The 18,436-nt window shown below is 48.3% G+C and overlaps 1 protein-coding gene across 1 annotated transcript in view; it reads left to right on the forward strand.

The window, feature by feature from the left end:
* The first annotated feature begins 8,855 nt into the window (after nt 1–8,855).
* The window catches only part of TGFA (transforming growth factor alpha), a 49,827-nt gene continuing 40,246 nt past the window's right edge, over nt 8,856–18,436 (forward strand). Inside the window, exon 1 of the mRNA XM_081203289.1 lies at nt 8,856–9,055. Within this exon, the coding sequence (XP_081059415.1) occupies nt 9,013–9,055 (43 nt within the window). The 5' untranslated portion in view covers nt 8,856–9,012. The remainder of the gene's footprint in view (nt 9,056–18,436) is intronic.

An 18,436-nucleotide genomic window follows, 5' to 3' on the forward strand; every position in this document is an offset into this window, starting at 1 on the left:
CTCCCTTCCCCTCTTCCATGGTTACCGTTAACAATCTTTTTTCAACTGCTTCTCTTATTTTCTCTATTATTTCTTTTAAATAGTCCATTTTAACCATAATTTTTAGCACATTACAAGCATTACTCAAATCTTGCCAAAGTTTTTAGTTGTTTGCAGTGTTCTCTTACATACATTATAAAATTTCCCCATTCCTTCTTGAAGTTCTTCTCTCCCTGCTTCCTGATTTTCCCGGTCAGTTTCACCATTTCGGCATAGTCCATCATCTTCATCAGCCATTCGTCTCTGGTCAGTACTTTGTCTTCTTTCCATCTCTGGGCCAGTTCTACCCACGCTGCAGTCGTTGCGTACATAAATAGTTGTTTCTGCTCCTTTGGTTTCTCTGCACCGAAAATTCCTAGTAGAAAAGCCTTTGGTGTTTTTTTTTTACAAATGTTATTTTAAACATTTTTTCGGCTCATTATAAATCATTTCCCATAATGCTTTTGTTATCTTGCACGTCCACCTGGACTACAATTCCTATCATCCCCAACCGTACAAGTGCCCTACCCCTGATCTACCTAATACACTCACCTGACAAATATCCACCTAATAAGTAGTTATAAGGAATGCAGCTAACCAAGTGATCAAATTGGCCAACACTATACGCATGTTGTTCACAACCCCCACTTGCTTCAAGGTAGGGGCACTTCTGCTAGCAAGAGGAATCAACCGGAAAGATCCTGGCAAGTTCCTATTTGTTTTTTGCAAGAGAAACGGAGTACGGAGGTATGAGATGTCAAAGCCACATTTTTGCATCTCCTGAATTTCTCATCCAAGGTAAACCTGCGGCTGAACCCTTTTATGCTGAAAACAGACACAGAGTTCCCTTGTCGGAGTACTTTCCTTCAGGATATAAGGTGGACTCTTTTACTGCCGCATTAGAAATTTATACTTATTGGAGATTAAAGTGGGCTGCGTCTTGTGGTGGAGACTTGCCGACTCTCTTCCAAAGAGGTAATGTTCTGGCCAGCGCTCGGCCAATGCTTAAGTCAGGTCTTGAAGTCAGGTTTGAAGCTAAAGGATGCAATTGGAATCTCTAAGTGCCTTTGGTTCAAATGAATGCTGGATTTTGTCTGCTTACAATATTCATATGTGGCCCAGCAAAAAAATGCAATATTTTTTTTCCAGCGTTCTTCTGTACAGTACTCTTTAAAGTTCCATCTCTATTAACAACACTGCAAGAAATAAATAGCGAAATGTTCCTAACCAAGTTTTCTTAGAAGTATGGAATAACTTTTCCCAGTAAGGACTTTTTAGGGTTTCTGTCTTGATGTGGTCTGTAAGAACTTCTAGGGCCAATGACTAGAAGCCTGATCTTAGGGATGTTTACGCTGATGTCAGTCTCACAGAGTCCAATGTCTAGGGTTCCCATATGTCTGGAATTTCCTGGACAATGTCAGAAGCAGTGTCCAGGTGGAAATCGCTAAAAAGTCTGGGAAAATCCGGGTGCTTGGCAACCCATGTTGGCAGTGTCATTTTTGGCGATTTTCTTTTAAAACAGTTCAAAAACTCTCTCTCTCTCTTGCAAATTTGCCAAAGAACAACTTTGGCCAAAAACAAAAAACTCAACAACTTTGCCCCCCCCCCAAAAAAAAACTCAACAACTTTTCTGTCCAGATTTTCACTGTTTGAAATATGGCAGCCCTACCAGTGGCTCTCCCAAGGAAGTGTCCCTACAGGAAATTAGTTCTGGTATAGAATCTAGATTAATTCTGAAAATTTTAGGATTTTTAAAAAAGCATTTATTGTCCATATAGTTGCAGGGCTGAGGTCCCAGGAGTGCAAGTAAAGGTAAAGGTAAAGGTACCCCTGCCCGAACGGGCCAGTCTTGACAGACTCTGGGGTTTGTGCGCCCATCTCACATTTATTGGCCGGGGGCCAGCGCTGTCCGGAGACACTTCCGGGTCACGTGGCCAGCGTGACAAAGCTGCATCTGGCGAGCCAGCGCAGCACACGGAACGCCGTTTACCTTCCCACTGGTAAGCGGTACCTATTTATCTACTTGCACCCGGGGGTGCTTTCGAACTGCTAGGTTGGCAGGCGCTGGGACCGAGCAGCGGGAGCGCACCCCACCGCGGGGATTCGAACCGCCGACCTTTCGATCGGCAAGCCCTAGGCGCTGAGGCTTTAACCCACAGCGCCACCCGCGTCCCAGGAGTGCAAGTAGTTCAAGACAAAAAGTTGTGATGGATGGGAGCTGATCCACCCAGAATTGTTCCTGCCTATGGGTTGCATCCAATGCTAGTCTTATTGATGTTAATGAGCATGGCTAGTTGGCTACCTTTCAGTGGGTCTTCTCTGAGTGGAACTTAGCTGACTACAACCTCAATTCCTGTATATTCTCATGAGGCTTTTGCAGGAGAACTTCCTCCCGGGTGCATCTCATTTATGTTCTTGGTTATCAAGAGCTGGTAGGCCTGCCCTGGCCGCTGTCTTCCAATCTCTTGGAAACAACCACCGGAAGAAAATAAGAGTCACGTTTATGCTGGTTGCATTTTTGCTTTCTTCGCTGTCTCCTCCTCTCCAAGAAGCAAGTGGAAACAGATAAACAAGGCACCAAGGAGCAGGATCAGCCAAGGTCAGCTGCCCCAGTTTGGCCTAATACAATAGGAAAGAAAAACACCTCTGGTGGGCCCTTCCCTTACTGCTGAATGCTGACTGCAACTGAAGGCAGCCCTCTTCGCCCAGGGCCTTGGTAGGACTTAAAATATCTGCAGGGCACGTGTTCTGCTTATTTGTACTTTTGTTGTGCTTTAGCTATTGACTGTTGCCTTGTCTTTAATGCTTGGCTTTTGTGTGTAGGAGGTTACCTGGATTTTGTCAAATGTTTCATACTTTCCATTAATGTTCTTATTCTGGAACCTGCCCTGGGGCCACCTGGAGAAAGGTGTGACTGCAAATTAAGTGAAATAAAATTAGAATCTAGCACAGCCCAAGCTGATTCTCCTCCACCCACCCTTATTTGGACTACAACTCCCATCAGCCCCAGCCAACACAGATCTTCTCCAAACACCGTATCACTGTGATGTCTGGGCACATAAACAAAGCTGCCTTATGTGCCATCAGGGCACCGGTCCATCTCCCTGAGTATTGTCAGCACCGCTGGCAGCAGCTCTCCAGGTTTCAAATGGGGGACATTCCGAGGCCAGGATTCGAACCTGGAACCTTCTGCATGGGAAGCAGATGCTCTGCCACTGAGCTATGGCCCTTGCTGAGGCTGATGAGGAGTTGTGGTCCCAAACATCTGGAAGGCACCAGTTTGGGCAAGGCTACTTTAGAGGCTGCAGGAGGTCTTCATGATCAAGGGGATGGAGCAATAATCCAGGGGGAGAAGGAAGGCTGCAGCATTTGAGCTCAGTTTAGAGAAAAGGCGAGTAAGAGGTGACATGATATAAGTTAATAAAGTGATGCCTGGCACAGAGGACGTGGATAGAGAAAAGTTTTGCTTCTTCTCTCATAATATTTGAACTTGTGGGCTTATAATGAAGCTGAATGTTGGAAGATTCAGGACAGACAGAAGAAAGGACTTCTTCACGCAATGCAGAGCCGAAATCTGGAACTCGCTCCGGCAGGAGGCAGTGGTGGCCTCCAACCTTGTTGTTGTTGTTGTTGTTGTTTAGTGGTTTAGTTGTGTCCGACTCTTCGTGACCCCCTGGACCAGAGCACGCCAGGCACTCCTGTCTTCCACTGCCTCCCGCAGTTTGGTCAAACTCATGCTGGTAGCTTCAAGAACACTGTCCAGCCATCTCGTCCTCTGTCATCCCCTTCTCCTTGTGCCCTCCATCTTTCCCAAGATCAGGGTCTTTTCCAGGGAGCCTTCTCTCTCATGAGGTGGCCAAAGTCTTGGAGCCTCAGCTTCAGGGTCTGTCCTTCCAGTGAGCCCTCAGGGCTGATTTCCCTAAGAATGGAGAGGTTTGATCTTCTTGCAGTCCATGGGACTCTCAAGAGTCTCCTCCAGCACCAGAATTCAAAAGCTTCCATTCTTCGGCGATCAGCCTTCTTTATGGTCCAGCTCTCACTTCCATACATCACTACTGGGAAAACCATAGCTTGAACTAGACGGACCTTTCTTGGCAAGGTGATGTCTCTGCTTTTTAAGATGCCGTCTAGGTTTGTCATTGCTTTTCTCCCAAGAAGCAGGCGTCTTTTAATTCCGTGGCTGCTGTCCCCATCTGCAGTGATCTTTAAAAGAGGATTAGACCAATTCATGAAGAAGGAGAGGGCTTTCAAGGGCTACTAGGCAGGAATGGCTAAGCTCTGCCTCCACAGTAAGAGGCAGCAATGCCTATAAATGGCAGTTGCTGGAAGCCACCGGAGGGGAGAGGGCTCTTGCATTCGAGTCCTGCTTGTGGGCCTCCCATTGGGGCACCTGATGGCCAGTCACTGTGAGAACAAGATGCAGGACTCTTCCTCCAGCAGGAGGAGTCGAGGAACCGCCACCCGCATAGGATTATAATAAGACACAGAGACACATTATTTTAGGTTAATGGGCAAAATTCGGCCACAACTTTTATTGGTTACAGCATGTGAGTAGTATTGGGTTAGGCATTGGATGAAACAGCAATACAAGACTCCACGGGAGTCATATCTGGGTTAACAACCAATGGGAGGAGCTTGTTGGTGCAAATACAACTGGAAGCTCCCCCGTGACATCACCGGGGGTCGTGCCATGGCCCTTGCCACCAGCAGGGCATCGGACAGGATCCACAACCGCCGGATTCCTTTAGCGGAATACCCAGAAGAGGAGGGGTAGATGATGGCGCATACCCAATCCTCCAACACAGCACACATATTCCAATGCCTAACCGCCAATACCAGAAAGTTGTGACGAATTGCTACGAGGTAGGCGGAAAAACCAAGAGGCTGGTGCCAATTTGCCAAATGGATAAAAAAGTCCTACCAGGCCCCTTGGGCAACCAAGGCAACCAAATGAAATCCATAGCAAAGTCAATACGCAAAAGAAGCTGACCTAAGAGGGAGGCAGGCAGGCAGGGAGATCCGAAGAAAGCAGGAACAGACTGGGAGTAGAGCGCTGCCGCCGGCTGTTTAAATGCGGCTAGCCCCGCCCACCAGCCCCGCCTATTGGTCAGCTGGGAGGCTTGGGCGTGGCAGCAGAAGCAATCAGGAGCAGGGAGCTGAGCACGCCTCCCTGCCCCTGCAGGAAGGTGCTCCCGCTCACAACCCCTCCCCTCTGGGAGGAGGAGAGGCCTTGTCAGGCATCATGATTTCCTGGTATGGTTCTGCTCCAGTACTGTAGAAAAGCAAAGCAAAGCAAAGCCCCAGCCCCTACGCATAAAGTAAAATATACACTGCTGCTACATTTGCTGCAATGGAGACAAAGTTGACCCGATGCCATGTGGGAGCGAGGGCTCCAATGGGATTAAATAAGGAAATGCTGTGATACAAAAGTGGGTGAAAGCAGCGCCTGCTGCACATCTCTTCCTCCGCAGGTCCCCTGCCACGGCGCAAAGGGGCTGATCTGCAAACATGCCTACAGCAGTTTTATTCTCTCAAAAGCTGTTTAACGCTGAATAATCTGGATTAGGATGGGCCTAGTTTTTTTTCTTCACTAAACCCATCCAGCTGTTGAAGAAATCTCTCCTGCCTGCCCCCCCCCTTCAAACAGCCCTGATAATCAGAGTTTGCCGTTTTTTGCTTCCTCCAGAGATGTAGCAACTATGCCTATGAATGACTCAGGCAAGGAGTGGGAAGGTGATTACAATGGAGCGACCTTCTATTTACATAAATAAATATTGTGGTCTCCAAGCTTGCCCAAAGAGATGAGAAATAGCACAGAGGGGAGTTGAGTGGGGTTGTCAGGTGACGGAATATGTGCCTTTAACGGAGCAGTTTGATCTGCAGAGGTCAAAGCTTCCTGCTGTTTGGACATAGACGCCAGACGTCAGAGGCGCAGGCACAGCGGCCAGTTTGAAAACGTGGCAACCTTTGTTTGGAAAGGAATGAGTCAAATAGGTATATCGGTGTATCCAAATCTGAATTGTCAAATTGTGTTATTACTGTTATTATGGTTTTTGTTGTATGCGTCTTTTGCGGTTGATGTTTGTATCAAAAATTTGATTAAATAAATAAAAAAGAGAGGAATGAGTCAAATTTGCTTTTCTGGGTGTTGCAAAAGTTTCTTCAGTTGGCCATCGGGCAGTGTTCTCCTGGGCAATGGTTCTGCGTACGTTCCAGCTATCACCAAAAGCACTCACACTGCCTTTCCCAACGTGGTGCCCTCCAGTTGTAATTTAGACCACAGGTTGAAGGGAGTTGGTTGTAGTCTGACACCCCCCCCCCATCCCAGCAAGGCTCTTTTCTATTCCACTGCCACACCACCAGGGGGCACCATGCCTGTTAGAACTGTCGTTGTAGTACTACTATTTCGCTATCCTGGTGAGTACCACAAAAGACCCCCCAAAACACACACACACACACACACACACACACACACACACAAAACAACAATTGGTGAGGCTCACTACATATTTCTAAGCAGGAAAGTCCTTTGTGTTAATATCCTTTTTCTTTCTGGCTTATAGTCACACATGAGAAACCAAAAAACACCCTTTGCCCGCCCCCCCCCTCTCCAAGTGTGGTTCCCTATTTATAGCCTCACTAGTGAACATTTTTTTATTGCACTTGCTCATTAAAACTGGCCTCAGCTAAAATTTTAGTTTGTGAACATACAGAGAAAATTAATCTAGGCTTTTCAGAAGGGTCGTAGTACAAAGAAGAAAGAGTCTTGTGGCACCTTGTTGGCCAACAGATTTACTGTGGCAGAAGCTGTTCTGGTCTGCAGCAACCTGTGAAAGTTAATGTCATAATAATAATAATAATAATAATAATAATAATAATAATAATTATTATTATTATTATTATTATTATTATTATTATTATTATTTACCCCGCCCATCTGACTGGGCTTCCCCAGCCACTCTGGGCGGCTTCCAACAACATATTAAAATACCGTAATACATCAAACATTAAAAACTTCCCTAAACAGGGTTGCCTTCAGTCTTCTAAAAGTCTGCTAGTTATTTTTCTCTTTGACATCTGATGGGAGGGCATTCCACAGGGCGGGTGCTACTACTGAGAAGGCCCTCTGCCTGGTTTCCTGTAACTTGGCTTCTCGCAGGGAGGGAACCGCCAGAAGGCCCTCGGAGCTGGACCTCAGTGTCCGGGCAGAACGATGGGGGTGGAGATGCTCCTTCAGGTATACTGGACCGAGGCCGTTTAGGGCTTTAAAGGTCAGCACCAACACTTTGAATTGTGCTCAGAAATGTACTGGGAGCCAATGTAGGTCTTTCAAGACTGGTGTTATGTGGTCTCGGTGGCCGCTCCCCGTCACCAGTCTAGCTGCCACATTCTGGATTAGTTGTAGTTTCTGGGTCACCTACAAAGGTAGCCCCACATAAGAAATCTGTTAGTCTTTCAAGCTAAAAGAAGATGTTTTAAGCTTGTAGCCCTGCACTTTAACATAGAGTCATAGAATTGGAGAATTGGAAGGGACCCTTCCCCAGGGTCATCCAGTCCAGCCCCCTGCAATCCTTACCTGTCTCTCCATGTAAGTGGTTGTCTCACTTGCCACTCTCCCACTTGTCCCCATGGCTGCCATCCAGTCTGGATACAAATGTGCAGATATTTCAGGTCATTCTTAGCCAGTTGCTCATCATAACACACTTTCTGGCTTTTGGTTTCTGCTGCAAAAACTACATAATGTGGCCATCCCTAAGTCAAATAGGTGCAAGTCACCTGAATGACTAAGAGGAAAATATGTTGTCTGTTGGGTTGCCCCAGTGGGTGAGTGGGGAGAGGAGAGGTCTGCCTTGTTTCTCATGATGCAATTTGGGAATGGCGAGGTTTTGCAGATACCTGGGACGGATCAGGGCCTCTTGTTTGAGTAATGGCAACACCTGAAGACGCAGCAGAGCTACAAAATCTTAGGCAACCCCAGAGGCTCCTTCTTGAGTTATTTGTTGAATTTCTAGCCCTGTCCATCCAAGCCAAGCAGCCCGGGCAAGGGGGGGGGGCAGTGGCAAACAGACCCGCAATTCAAAAAGGGAAAAAAAGAAGGGATAGGAATATTCTGAAACTGTTTCAAACACTCTGAAATCAATTACAATGATAATAATCTAAAAGCAGTTTAAAGTTAAAAAAGAAAATCACTAGGGAAAAATACATTTACAGTTAGAGCATCATTCATTCATCAGGGGCAACAATTCTAAACCAAACTGCTTTTTTTTAAAGGATTTTTATTGTTTTGAAAATATAAAAGGCGCTTTTTATCACATACAAGAGTGGAAGTACTGTACTAAAAAAAAGTTGCAATTCGAAACTTTTCCATGAAACTTTCCCCTGGTTTTCATGAGCTTCCCCCCCCCGCCCCCTGCCCAAAAGAAACGAAATGAAACAGAGGCATTCAAGGGATGCTTTCCCGCAGCGCGACCACCTCCTGGCGGATCGCGGGGACGGACCGCCAGCTGTTCCGACGTGCAGTCTCTCCCTGGCGGCTGCCCGTCGCCGCCTAGCGCCCGCGGGGCGCTTCTGCAGGGCGTCCCGGGGGCCGGAGCCGCCACCCCGCCCGGGGGGCGTGGGAGGGAGGCCGGCGCAGCGCCAGAAGGAGGGGCGGACGCCGCTCGCCGCCTCGGCCACTCGGGGCCGCGCAGCGCACCTGGAAGGAGCCGCGCCGAGAGGAGCGCACCGACGCCCTTGCTCGCTCGCTCGCCCGCCCGCCCGCCTGCGCGTCCGACGGCCCGGGAAGGCGCTGGCTGCTGCTCCGCCCGTCGCAGGTGCATCGCTGCCGACGGACCTCGGGACGCGCCTCCCGCTCGCCCTCCGAAGGGGCTCCACGCCGGCCCCGCCGGGAATGCTCGACGCCGCCGCCGGGGGCCGAGGGCTGGCCAGCTGAGTCCACCGACGCCGCCGCTGCTGCCGCCGTTCCCCCCCCTCCTCCTCGGCTGGCCGGGCAAGATGGTCGGCGCGGCGGCCGCCGAGGTGGCCCTCCTCACCCTCGGTAAGTGGCCCCCTCCCGTCCGGGCGCGGCTCCGGCTCCCCTTCCCAACTGAGCCTTTGCTCGCGAGGAAAACCACCCTGGAACCCTCCCGAGTCAACTTACCTGGGATGGAAGAAGCGGCGAGTGTCGCGCGTCCCGTCGAGCTGGGGCGCGGAGTCTCGGGGTCTTTGGCCGCCGCTTTCGAAAACGCTCCCCTCCTTCGCAGACCCGCTTTCCCCCCTCCAAGCTCCGGAGGCGGAGGAGAAGAGTAGATGGGAGGCTGTGCAGTGTAGTGGTTAGAGAGTGGCGGACTAGAAGCTGGGAGAGACCAGGGTTCAAATCCCCCACTTGGCCATGAAGCTCCCTGGGTGCCCTTGGGCCAGTCACTTGCTGCCTCTCAGCCCAGCCTACCTCACAGGGCTGTTGGGGTGGTCAAATGAGGTGGGCGAGGACCACGCACACCACTCTGAGCTCCTTGGAGGACAAAGGTGGGATAGAAATGCAATAAATGAAATTTTATTTAACCAAGAGGAAAGGGCGGGAAGGCAGCAATCCGCCTCACTGAGGACTACCTGCTTGAAAGGACATAGTGGCTGCTGAGAGCTACCTGCTTTAGAATGTACATGCAAGGCTTTCTAAGTAATCCATCTCTGCTCAAGACTTCGCCACCGACTGATAAAGCGAAGCAATCGGATTATCTGTCCCCTCTTGCTTCCTTCTCTGCTTCCCTGCTGCCTCCCCCCCCCCCACATTTTGGGGGTATTTTCTTCTCTCTGTTGCCTTCTGTTCCTCCTCCCGTTTCCTTACTAGATTTGCTTTGGTGGCTTAACAATAGAAACTGGGAAGCATTTAGACCCTCCATGGTATTTTCTGTCTTTTTGTAAACAGTTTATTAAAAAGGGGGTGGCAAATAAATGCCTTTTAGGGTGACTTTGCTTACCTGTGAATGTCCTCCTTTTAATTACACGACAAAAGCAGCCTGAACGCACAATATGGACTGGGGCTGTTTTTGTTCCGAGCGATTAGCAATCTTTTTGAAATGTGAAATAGCCAGATAATTACAGAGATGCTGTTTTGGAGAATTTAACAAATGGCACTTTTTAAAAACACGGATGGGTGTTTGCTGCTAGGTGTGAGCTTGTGCTGTTGTGGGATTTGCTGTGGTGTAAAGAAGGCTGACTTGGGTCCAAACTCCTGTATGGGCATTAAGGTTACGTAACTTGTAATAAATTAAACCGAATAAGCAATATTCCAGCTTCTCCCAGCAGCTCGGATCAGCAGGGAGCAGTTTCCCCTCTCTCTCTGCGCACTCTCAGAAAAACTAGCAAGTGTTGCAGTTAAGAAGTTTGTTCTTTGGACTGGATCCTGCTAAGGATCACCTGCGGAAATCATCTGTTAAAATGAGACTGATAAAAGCCGGGCAGTCAAGTGGGGGAAGAGAACGGCCCCTTGGGTTCTGGCTTCATGCGTGACACTGCCCCGTTTGGGTTTGGAAAGGGGTCCTGGGAGCCACAGGTATCGGGAAAGAAGGAGGCACCTGGCCTAAAAAAGCGCAAGTGGGTTTTCACAAAGGATTAAAAGTTCAGCTATTATCTTCCCAGGTTAGAGGCATAGTAGTGCTAGTGTTCGGTTGTTATATCTCTGGCTTCTAGTTACCAGGCGCTTGGATAGCTTTCGGTTATGAGACACCAGGCGCAGGAGATACCTTCTGGATCAGAAGGCTAGACACTTAACTCTGTGGCTTTATCGTAATTCTTTCCCGGGTTCAAGACATCTCCCTTGCTCCCAGTTCCTGTTTTTTGAAATCTTAATAGCTCAGTGTTATGAAGGAAGGCTGTTTAATCAGGCATGTGCTTAAATAATCTTCTGGTGATCTTCCTTTTCATCAGTCAGTTTTTCACCCCTGTATGTAAGTCAGAGGCCACCTTCCTTAAAACACTGGCTCTCATATCTTTCCCCGGCAGCCTGACTACCATGGAATCCCTAAACCCTACGGGAGAACCTGGGTCGTGTTCTAGCTCAGATGTTTTGAACTGCAGTTCCTATCAGTCGTCATGCTGCTTGGGGTTGATAGGAGTTGTGGTCCAAAACATCAGGCAGGTGCTAGGCTGGGGAAGGCTTTTTTAGGGTGTATACTTGGCACATGTGGAATAAGTCTTGGCACTGGCCAGTAAGCTATGGAGAGGGTACCCCCATATTGCATCCAGTGCTCCCCTTGAAGCTACATGTTGGGCCGCTCTGCCTTTCAGGAACCCTTGGCCTGCTGTTTCAGATCTTCTCATCAAGGAATCACAGGATTTCCCCAGTGAAGAACTTGAAAATTGCTTTAAGGATCTTGCAACACAAATACAGCAAGAGCTGAGTGCTTGAGGTGGTGTCATCCGTGATCATGGTGCTCTAGATTAATATGTCAAAAATGACTGGTCCTTGCCCCAAGGATCTTCCTTAAAATCATAGTGCATGCTTCCACAATTCAGAACTATCCAGATTGCTCATTTCCTAAGTGCTGCTGAATTAAGTGGGAATTGCTTCTGAGTAAACATGTTTAGGATCAGGTTGCAGAATTTAAGCTGTGATTAATAGGCTTCAGGGTGTGTTTCCGGGGGGTGGGGGTTGCCTTGTTTATCTGTGGCCTGTTGTGTATAGACAGAGCAAATTCAGGGGCAGGCTTCCAAATGGTGGTTCATAAAGCTGGTCAGTTTCTCTTGCAGGCAGTTCACACATGCATGCCCTGTTGATTCCTGTACCGTCAGGTGGTTAATTGCATGTGTGAATGTGTAATCGTGGACAGATGCTGAAAGTGGAACTTTAATAGTGCCTCGCAATAGTATTGTCAAGCACACCATTTTCAAAAGAGTCAGTTCAAACATTGAGCAGCAAGAAATCAAGTCTTGAATGGTTCCTCATGTAAAGAATATTGGCTCTATCCACTAGGAAATGTCTTCTATCCTTTCTATACCCCACTTGCTAAAAGAGGCACAATGGTTGGCAAATAACATCTGGATAAAATGTCGGCTGAAAGCGAGCGATGGATCAAAGTGCCCAGAAGTTTCTGCTGAGCGTTCCTGCATGGGAAGCGGAAGCACCACATTTTAATGAACATCTTGAGAGACCAGGGGGCCGAATCAGCTGAGCTGTTCAGCGAACTTGAGTGTAGCAGGCAAGGCCTGGGCGTTGTTGACTAACTTTTTGGGAAGCAGAGATTGGCATAGTCTGGACTTCATATGTCCTAAACCCTGTTTTGCTGCTGAACTGCTCCCCCCCCCCTTTTCTTGTTCAGATTGTTTTTATTAAATATTTTATTGGGTTGCAAAAGTCTCTGTTTTCCATTCATAGAATCCTTTCTACAGATCAGTTATGTTTGATGTGAAACAGTACAATCGTACCTTGGTTGTTGAACGCCTTGCGACCCAAACATTTTTGCTCCCACAAACCCAGAAGTGAGTGTTCCGGTTTGCGAACATTCTTTGGAACCCGAACGTCTGACGTGGGTTCTGATTGGCTGCAGGAACTTCCAATCGAAAGCTGCGTCTTGGTTTCTGAACGTTTTGGAAGTCGAACGGACTTCCGGAATAGATTCCATTTGACTTCCAAGGTACAACTGTATAATATTATACACGGTTTAAGTTTGGGGAAGAAGAGAGGTGGGGAGAGATAGCTGCAGTATCATGCTGCCAGCCATGGCCTAGGGCTGGTGGGGGTTGCATTCCAAAACAGCTAGAAGCACCATGCTGGGAAAGGCTCACTACTGCCTTGGAAACTGGATTATTTATTTTACAAGCTTTATATGCTGCTTTATTGTAATACAACCTTAAAGCGGTTAACAACTATTTAAAGCACTGATTTTTTAAAAAAAAATCAATGACAAACTAAAAACTGGATTAAAACACACATCAACCTTCTATATGTATGGATACCTAAACAGAAAATGTTTGGGACAGGTGCCAAAAAGAGTATGTCAAGAGGCAGAGAGTTCCAGAGTGCTGCCACACTAAAAGATTGAGTTCTTACAACTGCAGAACAGGTAATGCGGGGCACCTGTAGTAGTGCCACTTCCATGGATCATAGTGGTCAAGTGGGCATATATTGGGTAAGATGAGAACAATACACCTGTTAATATACTGTCAGGGTCTCGCTCCTGTTGCCAATTGTGCCACAACATCCTGCACTAACTGCAGTTTCCAGATCAGGCTCAAGGGAAGCCCCACATAGAGTGCATTGCAGTAGCCCAGTCTTGAGGCTTGAATGCCTGTGGCCAAATACTCCCAGTCGAGGGACAGTCACAGCTGCTGTACCAGTTTCTGCTGGTAGAAGGGGCTTCTAGCTTCTAATCACTGAGGCTTCCTGGGCCTCCAGAGACACAGCTGCATCCCGAAGCATCTCCAGAACGCAAACCTGCTCTTTCCAGGGTAGGCACTTGACCAGTTTTTCTGACATGGGAACCACTCACCCACAGTGGTCTCTGTGTTGCCAGGATTCAAGGTCAGCTTGTCACTGCGTCTCCTGGCTCAGAGGTTACCGAGCTGACTGCCATCAGCGTAATAATAATAATAATAATAATAATAATAATAATTTATTATTTATACCCCGCCCATCTGGCTGGGTTTCCTCAGCCACTCAGGGCGGCTTCCAACAGAACACTAAAATACAATAACCTATTAAGCATTAAAAGCTTCCCTAAACAGGGCTGCCTTCAGATGTCTTCTGAAAGTCTGGTAGTTGTTTTTCTCTTTGACATCTAGTGGGAGGGCGTTCCACAGGGCGGGTGCCACTACCGAGAAGGCCCTCTGCCTGGTTCCCTGTAACTTGGCTTCTCGTAGCGAGGGAACCGCCAGAAGGCCCTCAGCGCTGGACCTCAGTGTCTGGGCAGAACGATGGCAGTGGAGACGCTCCTTCAGGTATACTGGGCCTTTGAGGCCATTGAGGGCTTTAAAGGTCAGCACCAGCACTTTGAATTGTGCTTGGAAACGTACTGGGAGCCAGTGTAGGTCTTTCAGGACCGGTATTATGTGGTCTTGGTGGCCGCTCCCAGTCACCAGTCTAGCTGCCGCATTCTGGATTAATTGCAGTTTCCAGGTCACCTTCCAAGGTAGCCCCACATAGAGCACATTGCAGTAGTCCAAGCGGGCGATAACCAGAGCATGCCCCACTCTAGCGAGGCAGTTTGCGGGCAGGTAGCGTACTGACGGCACCTCTCCCCAAAACTCCTCATGGCTGCTCCCAGCAGCTTCTTGTAGATATTGACTGGCATTGGAGCTAAGAGAGTGCCCGTGGCACTTTGTCACACCTCTTCCTTTTCAAGCTGCTCTCCTGGCTAGGAATCCTGAAGCCTGCAAAGGCTGTCCTCTGTAGTACATTGAGCCCACCAGTTAACCTGACCTTGGTCTGTTGTGTGTTTCACCCTGGCAATATCGATTCACATTTGGGAGCTGACAAGCCATTGTTACAGCAGAGCAGAATGAGAGCTTGAAGCAGAGCTTGGTCTGCAGAAGCTCCTATAGACTGTTGCTGAAGACATAATGCCCACCTCCAGGAAGAAGCGTCATCTATGGACCACATGGACTTCACTTAGACTATGGAACTTGCTCCCACAGGAGCCAGTGCTGGCCCCCAAACTAGATGGCTTTAAAAGAGGATTAGACAAATCCATGGAAGAGGAGAAGGTTGGCTATTCTGTGCCTCCAAAAAACCACTCGCTGGAAACCACAGGAGGTTCTCAGGTCCCGCTTGAAGCATCTGGCTGGTCACTGTGGGAACAGGATGCTGGACTAAATGGGCCACGTTGGCCTGTTCCAGCAAGCTCTTTTGTGGTGGTGTTGGAATACCTCCCTCTCTATGGAGGCGCAGATTTCAGCTATAACAAAGGCGGCATTTTTTCATCTCCGCCAAGCTAAGCAGTTGGCTCCTTATCTCTCTCGCCCTGACCTAGCCACTGTGATCCATGCGACGGTCACCTCCAGGCTTGATTATTGTAACTCGCTCTACGTGGGGCTGCCCTTGAGACTGACCCAGAAACTCCAGCGGGTGCAGAATACCGCGGTGAGACTCCTTATGGGGTCTTCGCTGCGAGATCACATTCACCCGCTACTATACCAGCTGCACTGGCTCCCGGTGGAGTACAGGATCAGGTTTAAGGTCCTGGTTTTAACCTTTAAAGCCCTATACGGCCTAGGACCCTCGTACCTACGGGACCGCCTCTCCTGGTATGTCCCACAGAGAAATTTACGGTCTGCAAATAAAAACACCCTAAAGATCCCAGGCCTCAGAGAGGTTAGGCTGGCCTCAACTAGAGCCAGGGCCTTCTCGGCCACGGCTCCAATCTGGTGGAACGCTCTTTGTCACAAGAGACTAGGGCCCTGCAGGACCTGACATCCTTCCGCAGGGCCTGCAAGACAGAGCTGTTCCACCAGGCCTTTTGTCAGGGCGCAGCCTGACCCCCTCCTTTGGCAATCTGCACAAAATTTTGCTTGATGGTTGCCATTAATTTGATTTTAATTTGATTTAATTAATTTTATAATGAATGTTTTAGAATGTTGAACTATTTTGATTGTTGTTAGCCGCCCTGAGCCCAGCTTCGGCTGGGGAGGGCGGGATATAAATAAAATTTATTATTATTATTATTATTAATACAAAACCACACACAAGGGCACAGTTCTCTTTAGTAACCTGCCTATAATTTTGGACCGTTGTGTGGTATTGGCCTCTTGGAATCGAGTAACTTCTTTGGAGAGAGGAACGTTCCTGAAGTCTTCCCTGCAATCAGGGCCTTGAAATGTTTTTGAGGTGTGTATTAGCTTGGGAAGATATTCGAAACAGGACCTTATTCGGACGGCTGTCTGTTACCTGCTGCTCAGAGCATTCTTCAGTACCAAAACAATCATTTTTGTGCCCTGTGGTTCTTTGTAAACCTTGCTGAAAAGTATGGGATGGCAATGATGCTTGTCCACTGTATTGTAACCTTCCAGTTGTGTGCCTCTCAGCGCTTTGTGCTTTGTGCATTGGGCCTGGACCTGAGAGCACAGGGTCCCAATCCCCGGTCCACCATGGCGTTCGCTGCGTCACCTGGGGCCAGTCACGGCCTCTCAGCCTAACCTCCTTTGCAGGTTGTTGTGAGGGTAAAAATGGGGAGAAGGAGCGCCACCTTGAGCAGGCCACTTCAAGCCCTTTAGATGAAAGAACGTGGAATATTCATCTACTAGCTATTTTTTTTAAAAAAAACACACACACACTTTGATACCACATATAGCACCAAACAAGGTGGGCAAGTGATCTTTATCACTCTTGAACCACCTTTTTATTCAGGCCTGGATTTTCCTTTTTCAGAATAGTATTTGAGGAGCAGAGTCTGTTAGTGACCAGGAACACTTTCAGTCTTGCCTCAAGAGATGCTTAGATGAACATGGAACGATTCCTGAAGGCATTAGCTGAGTGTCTGTTTGTTTTTTACGAACGGCGTCTCTAATTGTCCGTGTGTGCTGATGATCGCTTTGGCTTTTAATGAGGCCAGCCTAACTGCACGAGGAACCCCACTGGCTGCTTGGGGTGCAGAGGTATTTTTAGGGGGTGCCACTGATCATGGCAAGCTGCCTTATCCACCTCACTATTGTCCAAACTGACTGGCTGTGGCTCAGCAGGGCTTCTGGCCGGAGTCTCTGTCAGCCCACCTGGAGATGCTAGGAATTGAACCTTCTGCATGCCCAGCAGGTGTACTGAGCTACAGCCCTTCCCCACATGAAGTAACACATAGCCCTAGGACACATGTCCCAGAATTTCCAGCTGTATTTACAGCATATACTTGGGGCAGCAAGTTATCTCAGAGTCGCTGGATTTAATTGTTCGTTCATTTGATCTCTTAAAATATCCATGTGATAGTTCTGAGAACAGCAAAACGGGCAAGGAGAAAAATGGAGCAATTGAAAATTGTTGTTAGATTCCTTTTTTAAGGTTTCTAGAGCAGTGTTTGCTTGCAGCTTAGGTTTTGTATACTGTAGTACCTTGGTTGTCAAACTTAATGCGTTCCAGGACTCTGTTTGACTCCCAGAATGGTTTGGAAACCAAGGCACAGCTTCTGGTTGTCTGCAGGAGCTTCCTGCACTCAATCGGAAGCTGCGAAAGTTGCATCGGACGCCCGGGTTCCAAAAAACGTTTGCAAACTGGAACACTCACTTCCGGGTTTGCAGCGTTCGGGAGCCAAAACATCTGAGTACCAATACATTTGATAACCAAGGTACGACTGTGTTTTGAAGAACAAGTGGCGGGTGTCTTTTAATTTACATTTTCCTTATTGAATTTATACCCACTGCTGCCTTTTACCCAAGCACATAGTTTACACACAACTTTCTAGCTAAAATCAGGGCTGATTATTGTGGGTTTCCAAACTGTGGCCTGCATGGAAGTTGTGACATGTTTGTGTGAGAATTTCCTTGGAAAAGGAGGCTGAAATCCTGTTGCATTGCTACATTTCCCTCTTGCTCGCTTTTCTGTTCCCAGCCGATCCAGGGAGAGGAGCAGCTCCACCCTCCGCAGCCGGGTTTCTCTTGGCACACAATGCTCTCTCATGCCACCGAAACTTGTCAGTTTTGCTAGTTGAGTAAAGAGACTTTCAGGTGCATTTGGGAGCTTAAGATGCCAACTGGCCATGTGTGAAGAGGGAAGGCACAGCCAGTTCCTTACGGATTGCAGCTCCTCTTGAACTGCAGTTCTCCCTTGGTAGGCAGTATTATTATAATCTAAAACCATCTGTTATATCTGCTTATTACATATACAGGGCAGCTTCCCCTTACATGTAGCTGAAGACCCCTAGAGAACAGCAACTCCCATCAACCTCAGCCACAACGGCTGACGGGGGCTGCATCCAGCCGGCACCCAGGTGGTGCGAGAGATTGTGAGCCCCACCATCTGCAGGTGACTGGGATGTAGCCCAGGTGACTTTGAGAAGCTCACCTTGGCTGTGGCATACTTTTGGGATATGCTACCAGACTGTCCATCTTTCCATCCCTGTGGGAACCCCAGGTAATGTTCAGAAAGGCTGCTGGTATAGTTTTGTAGAAAGAGGATGAACTGGAGAAGACCCCTTTCCCCCAAATCACACCTCCCTTCTATCACCAATTCACTTGCTAGCCTGCTCCTCACAGTTTAGTAGGAGGCTCAAGCTGAGCTACCTTAAAAGGCTCTTTTTTGGTTCTTAGGCTGACATGGTGATCGCATTGCTATTGCAGACCATCTCTGATCAGGCCATTGCCCGGTAGTGCCCTCTTCTCCCACTAGATGCCCTCCAGATGTTTTGGACTTCAACTTCCACCAGCCCCTGCCAACATGACCATGCAATGCTCACACTGGTGGGAGCCCAACTGGGGCTGGTGGGAGTTGTAGTACAAAACATCTGGAGGACATCTGGTTGGC

This window comes from Podarcis bocagei (genome assembly GCF_964188305.1).
Source record: "Podarcis bocagei genome assembly, chromosome: 7".
In the NCBI taxonomy this organism is placed as follows: Eukaryota; Metazoa; Chordata; class Lepidosauria; order Squamata; family Lacertidae; genus Podarcis; species Podarcis bocagei.